A 7,541-nucleotide genomic window follows, 5' to 3' on the forward strand; every position below is an offset into this window, starting at 1 on the left:
TCTAAACAAAGATATTTTAATTGTTATATATTTTATAGCATTTAAATAGTTTAGAGAATGTCAATATTATAGGATTATAAAAATGTTAGATAAAGAAAGTTTTTGTTTATCATTTATTACAGAATTTATTAAATTGCTTGTAGAAATAAAAAAATGTTTGACTTTAAACATTATTATTACTCTTAATTATTGTTTTCTCCAATGATTATAAATATTTATGTAAATTCAAGCTTATTTGCCTTTATGCATTTATATATGTATAATAGAATCAATGATTGAAACAAATTTATGAAACATTGAATGAGTTAAATAATTATACACGATTTATTAAATGATTATATAAATTCAAAATTATATATCAAATAACAATGATATAATAATTTATATTAATGCTTTAATTGGTTGCAAATTTTGTTGAATCAACATTTAATTCTATCAATCCGGGATAATGTCAATAACATTAATTATATAACATTTGCATTATTATGCAATGCGTTTTTGGAAACTTGTAGAGGAAGGGAGAGGGTTATAGAATATTATTTGTTTTATAACTTAGTAGATATTGATGTGTATATAACTATCTTTGGTACAAATTTATTAGTCAAAGAGTGTTACAATTATGTCATGTAGATGAAAGTTTTTAATTTACAAAAAACTGAATTGGAAAAAATACTGTTATAGGAGGGATTGGAGGGACGATATAGAATATCATTAGTTACTGTATAGTGTAACTTGGATACAGTATATCGGATACACATACATTTCGATACAAAATGTAGTTCAATTACATCATTAGAAAGCTACATTCAAGCTAGATTAAAGTTACAAAATAAATATCAACATACTTTTCAAAATTACGTAAAAAGTATAGGGAAACTCCGGTATATAATATATACGCCGCGCCATACCTAACAAAAACTTAATTTTTATCAAGTTATTATTCACTATATTTGTTTTTATAAATATTTGTTTTTTACATAAAAAATTTGTGTCGTATTTTTGTCGTATAGAGATGGAATGTACGGTTTATAAAAAATTTACAAGTAGTGTTTGGAAATAAGACATAAAATACAATAACTTATAAAATGTGTTCACACAAAGTTTTATTAAGAAATAAGAATGATAGACGAGGGTGAATCGGATTATTTTTTTTTCATAGGTAAAAAAATAATAATAAATTAATTCTGTTATTAAGTTTTACTATAAATTTGTAATCTCTACACCTTTGGCTTCAGTTTTACATAATAAAATAACATATAAACATAATATTTTTTATTGCACAACGCAAAAATTAAAATAGGCAATTATTCGATTTGCTACAAAATTGAGGGGCGAAACGAATCACCAGTTTACATGTAAAAATAAATAAATAAATAAATTCTTTGAAATCTTTGAATTCTTTGAATTCTTTTAAACAAACTCTAAAATAAACTTGTTATATAAAATAAAAATAGTTTACTTAACACACAAATTACAAGTAAATGGTCCTTTTCTCTTCTAGCACAGCTTTCGCATCATTCTTCAGTTTTGTTGCATTGAATTCGGCCGACAGGTGGATGGACAAATTTTTTAGTGCAATAAATGCAATACCAATCAATCTACATAAATTGGGTTTACTCTTAATCTTTAGTTTTACTCCTAATTTCATGATCCGAATCACCCCGAAAGAGGTTATCTGATTAACCCCATATGTAAACTTCATAAACTACATTAATTTTTCCAAAACATCTTAATGATATTATTAAACTATTTACTAAGCTGATTTAAAAAACTATACATTGCAAAAATTATTATAATTTACACATATTTTAACATATCTTTTTGTTATAAACTCACAAAATCGAGATCGTGACTTTACATGAGAGACGAAATTTCTTCGTGCTATTCACGACCTCTACGCTTATATCATCGATTGACATTAAATCACACGCAATATAAAATTGTTACCTGTTGTTTCCGCTGCAGGGGGAGCGCACGGAAGTAACTAGCATAATAAAACAGATCGCATGAAAGAAAAAGGTAATGATAACCGTCTCAAAGCTTATAATGATCCGATTCGCCCTGTGATCCGATTCGCCGGTCTACCCTAAATATATATACGAATAGATAATAGATAATAATTCTAATTTTTTGCATGTATTATAAGTGTCATGATACATGTTTTATGTATTGCATTTATTCAATGACTGAATCCAATATGCGCACTTTGTTTGCTTTGGGCATAAATCCCGCTCGCTAAAAATGTCCTAAACAAGGATATACAAGATAATATCAAGCTGAATAAAGAATACAAGAGCTAAGCATTTTTATTTTGATATATTCCATTCTTTACTATTTCTTTACATTTATGTATCATCAATAACTATTAACACTGCCTACAGTAATTTTTATATATTGTGATATATGATTGCGCTATTTATTGCATTGACAAATCGACTCAACTGAGAGTGGTTTTATTAATATTAACAGTAAAAAATTGAAATCATAATACATTACTAATATAACATAAAGTATATAACAGAGTAGTTGCGGGCAAATTACCCCCATTTCTATCCTTTCTGACGGTATAAATATCGGAGTTACTCTGCACCTATATAACTGTCTGTTACATGTAAAATTGAGATGCAACTTTGTGTAGTAAACACTATCGATTAATGATCATGTTATCTAAGCAGTTGGTTTTTCTAAGAAATAATTTTGACGATTACTTCAGAACGCAACGCAAATTATACAAGATATCGTGGTATTCCACAATCCCTTATTATCACTTTCTTTCCTTTATGTAATTGCGCGAAAGAAAATTTTTGATTTATTTGGGCTTATTAGTTTTACTTATTAAATATCAATATCAATTTACATATTAAAGCTGTGTTCAAAAACCTCGCTCTGAGTAAAAGAGTTAATTAATGGCTTGGCATTCATAATATAAATGAATCATAGAGCTATATTCATATTATCAAGAGAAGACCTCGGAGTTATATTAACATCTTAAAACAGATTAAAATTTAAAATAAGAACCAATTATGAATATTGGTTCATAAATTAACTCTTTTATTTAAAGTTTTGTTTTTATTTAAAGTAATGTTTTGGAACGTAGTCTAAATAAGTTTTATTCAAAATTAACTAAAAAATTAATTTCTGTTATTTAGAATTATATTTTTGTGGTAAATGTTAAACTTTTTAAATTTGCATTTCAAAAATGAGATAATCATGATTTAATGTTGAGATTATAATATTATATTAAATATATAGCTAGATATAACTTATAATAGATAATTTGTAAACACTAATGAATTTAAGACATACAAACAACGTATATTTCTTTTATGTATTAATCAAGAGAATCACATTTTATTTTATCAATTCATTATAAATTAACAACTACTTACTTTTAGCAACTTTTCAATTGTATATGCATAGATGTATAAGTTGTTATAGTCATTAGCGATAGCAGGTATTAGCATTTTCCAAAGATATGAAATCGAATTACAAACCGTATCGAAGACGAGGGTATCGGATTCTCTTCTCTTAAAGAGTGTCACGCTCGTGCGTCACTATTTGCGTCACTATTTGCTTGATGACATTGCATCATATATATTTATTACGCCACCATTGTTAAACGTACGCATACAAATCAGCTGTTTGAGAAATCTTCTTTTCCGCAGTAAAATGTTGTTCATTCGAGTAATCTTTTATGATGTTTTGACTACTGAATATCTCCAGCCGTCGAGCAAAGTCAGTCTAGCCATCTACCGCGCAGAACATTGTATAATATATTCCAGATACTCATTAATGACTGTCTCAATGTCAGTCTTGTTAATAAAAATATGATGATTTTGCGAAGAGATAAAATCCGAATGACTTCTCCGATTATTAATACCAACAGTTTTGTTAGAATTAATTGCAATTGATTCAAATGTTTATGATAGGATGTTCCATTCTGTAAAAAATCGATCTTCCCAAAAATAGTGATTTTAAATCGATCTATTTTTATGAAAAATTGATTTTTCTAACTAAAAGAGACTATTTTTAATTGATTTCTTTGCAAAGATTCACTTCTTTTTAATTATTTCGAAGTAATGTTTTTGTAAAGAATTGATTTTTAATGATCCGAAAATCGCACATTCCTAGTTCATGATTGTGAAATAACGATTTTTGTTTTAAGAAAATCATATTTCTTAAAATTGTTAAAACTTTAAAAAATCATATTATAGTCTGATAAAAGACTAATTAATAACCCTTTGAGGAGCGAAGTTTTCTAACAAACTTAAAGAAACCTTGTTAAAGATTTTCGAGATCGATAAAATTGATTTTGGTCATAGAATTTTTTAATTCCAATTTCAAAAAACAATTTGTTTATTATGAAACTCACTTTTAGGAGATATTATACCTATTTGTAAGTAACTACATGGATAAATAAATTTTCATTGCATTCATGTAAATATTCAAAATGTTCCATATTTTTAATTAATGATTATTTTTAATTAATGATCCAGAAATGTTATTTTGAATTTAACCACATTTTCAATGTTCGATAAAAATATCGCAATTACGCTTAAGTAGACCATATTGAATACAGTTATCTTATATTGTGTTTGTCATATTGTGTACAGAGTTATTCATTTTTATCTTAACAGGCAAATATTCCGAAAATATGCAAATTTGCTAAAAAAATATTCCAAATAGAAGTTGTATGGTAAAAGGGAATGTATGTGTTGTGACCTCTTTAATGTTGTAAAATCTCAATAAAACATCACGAAATTAACATATATTCTTTAAGATTTTTCTGCCATATTCATCATCAGTGATACACACTGAATTTTTATTAGCTGTATGCTTTACTTATGATTGTCACTTATAGTGTCAACATTAATGTATTATTTTATATGATATTTAAAGAAGGATTTATGATGACAGCGAAAGTATTAAACTGAATTCTAATCATTTCTGGTTATCGTAAGATGGAAGAATTATTGTAGTATAGATCATAATTAAATGTATTTGATGGATCTTTTTTGATGGATCTTAGATGCTTAAATATTTTTATTTAAATTTATAGTTGTCATTTTTTAATTGCCTGCCGAATTGATTTTTTTGGACTTAAAAACGCAACTGAACTTATTGTAATAATATCATAAATTGACAAGCAATTTAATAATTTAATGTTCAATTGGCAGCACTTTAAAAAGATCTTAATGTAATGATCCCAATGAAAAGTCCGAAAATAAATTCGGCGCGTTCAAATGACTTTACGTATAGTATATAAATTCACATGAAAATATTTAGCACCTAAGATCCAGCTTCGTTATAGGCGTTATTCTTTACTTATGTATATTATACAATCTTAATAAATCGTTTATTATTGTATCTTTTTTTATTATCGATATTTTACTTTCACCATAATTTGCTATCGAATAAGTGTAATTTTCCATCTTTAAACGTAAAATTATTATATATCTCGAAATATGTAACATTTTAAAAGAACAATGAATAATTTTCATTGTAGGAGTCTGCGGAGGATCGCCCGGCATGATGAGCCGGAATTCAGCAACGCCAGTATCTTGAATAGCATGGAGAAGTTCGTGCGCACCGTGAGCGAGATGGAGGACACCATCCTGGTACCTAGCCGTCTGCTGGATCTGTCCGTGGGTGATGCGGGTGATACAATCTGCATGAAGGGCAAACGCGGCTGCACAGTGAAGGATACCCTGGCTAACACCGACCTATACCGTCTCTACAATATTATTAACCAGATGAAGATCGAGTTACTGTGGTCGCAGGAGCCTACACGAGGCACTGTGGCGGACGATCAAACGCCGATTAAGAGTCATCCGATTGGTAGCCCATCTGAACTGACACACCATCAGACTATAAGCAGTGGCAGACTCGGCCATGTGCGTTGTCCCAGCACTACGTCTATGCAGAGTGTACAAAGCGCGTCCTCGATCGCCTGGACCTCCGACTCGGACTCTGAAAACGGCATTGAAATTGACAGCGGCCTAGAAGGTGAAGAATGCGTAGTCGATCTAGCAAGCATCGCTGCCGAAAACTTTAAGCGTCATCTGCGCGGTCTTCACAGCAGTATCGCCCGTATGACAGAGGCAGCTGAGTATCTGACATTGCGATATCAAGCCGATGTAGGTGGGCAAGTCTGATTCTCCGCCGGTACCATTATTATCACCATTGTTGTCGTCATCGTCGCCGCCCGTACGTCACTGATTGTGTTAGTTGGCATTGCGAACAAATATCACGTCGTCACTTTGTCATCGATCTCATGGACATTTTGGCGATTTTCGATTTCCCGAGATTGATAACAGAATTTCAGGAAACGCTGATGATGAATCGCAAAAGATTTTCTAGCGCATTAAACTAATCCATATCAATTTGTTATTTTATTAACGTATAATTTACTGTATTAAAATACACTGTACACGATTAGTTTATGTGGATGATAAAGATACGTTTCAAAATATATTTGGGACGCGCGATACGAGACAATAAATTGTCATCGGATATATAGAATTTTGCATAAATAAACTATTAATTCCCAAATAGAATTGAGAAATTACAGATAAGATACTCGTATCATTTTTGGCATAACATTAGAAAAGAAAAACGACTAATCCAGGCTTTGGTTTTCCTTATTGCCATTTGTGCGGGTTCGAGTTTTGACGATGGGTGTTGCCTGCCGTAAACGAATAGAGGCTTTCGAGATGACATGCATAAAATGTTATAGTTATATGGATAGTAAGAAGAACGGATAACTCCATCTTGAGAGAATTGGGAATTAATACGAATAAGTATTTATTTTCAACTATCCAAATGTAAATTCTTAAATTTTTCGGTCATCTTGTTAGACGAAATATTATCGAGAAACTCGTAATTCAAAGGAAGGTGATAAACAGCGACAGGACGTTTCTCAATTCAATATATTGACTAAATAAAAACTTTTACGAATATGCCGCTGAAGGACATGATGCATTTAGCATAACTTAGCGGAGGATTGTGAGACATGGCAGGTTATTGCTCACAGGACTGCAAAGTTACGACATTCGGAAAAAATCAAGAAGATAACATTATGGGAGCTAATGTTTGGTTCTGTTCTGCTTTTAATAATATAGTATATTTAGCACCAGCAGATCGAACAAAATGAAAAGAATTTAAAATCAAGGATGGATGTGATTATACATCGTTATTATATACAACCCGGGAGTGATCGCGTACCGGTCATTTTGTCGTACTCTTCCGTTTTCTATTTATGTCATTCAATTTATTGACACTATTATATTTTTATCTTTACGTAAATGTTTGTTAATGTTTTTTCGTATAGTATGAGAAAATAGATGACGTAACATGTTTATTCTACATAAAATTTGATATGTTTGTAACGGTCGATCTAAAAGACTGTAGCGCGCGCATTTACATTAATGTTTGTCGTCTCCGCCATTATTATATTTTTATAAATAAAAAAATACAATTATTATAAAATTTTCTTATTATTTCATTACATCAATAATTTCCCAGTAATTATTACGTTCCTT

At 29.8% G+C, this 7,541-nt stretch overlaps 1 protein-coding gene across 2 annotated transcripts in view; it reads left to right on the top strand.

Moving 5' to 3' along the window:
• Positions 1-7,055, top strand: part of LOC108753225 — a 34,418-nt gene extending 27,363 nt beyond the window's left edge. For both annotated transcript variants that reach the window (XM_018494639.1, XM_018494641.1), the window contains exon 2: positions 5,507-7,055. In XM_018494639.1, the coding sequence (XP_018350141.1) occupies positions 5,507-6,155 (649 nt within the window). In that variant the 3' untranslated portion in view covers positions 6,156-7,055. The remainder of the gene's footprint in view (positions 1-5,506) is intronic.
• Positions 7,056-7,541: the final 486 nt, after the last annotated feature.

The sequence above is a fragment of the Trachymyrmex septentrionalis genome, unplaced genomic scaffold (assembly GCF_001594115.1).
Source record: "Trachymyrmex septentrionalis isolate Tsep2-gDNA-1 unplaced genomic scaffold, Tsep1.0 scaffold66, whole genome shotgun sequence".
NCBI classification, from domain to species: Eukaryota; Metazoa; Arthropoda; class Insecta; order Hymenoptera; family Formicidae; genus Trachymyrmex; species Trachymyrmex septentrionalis.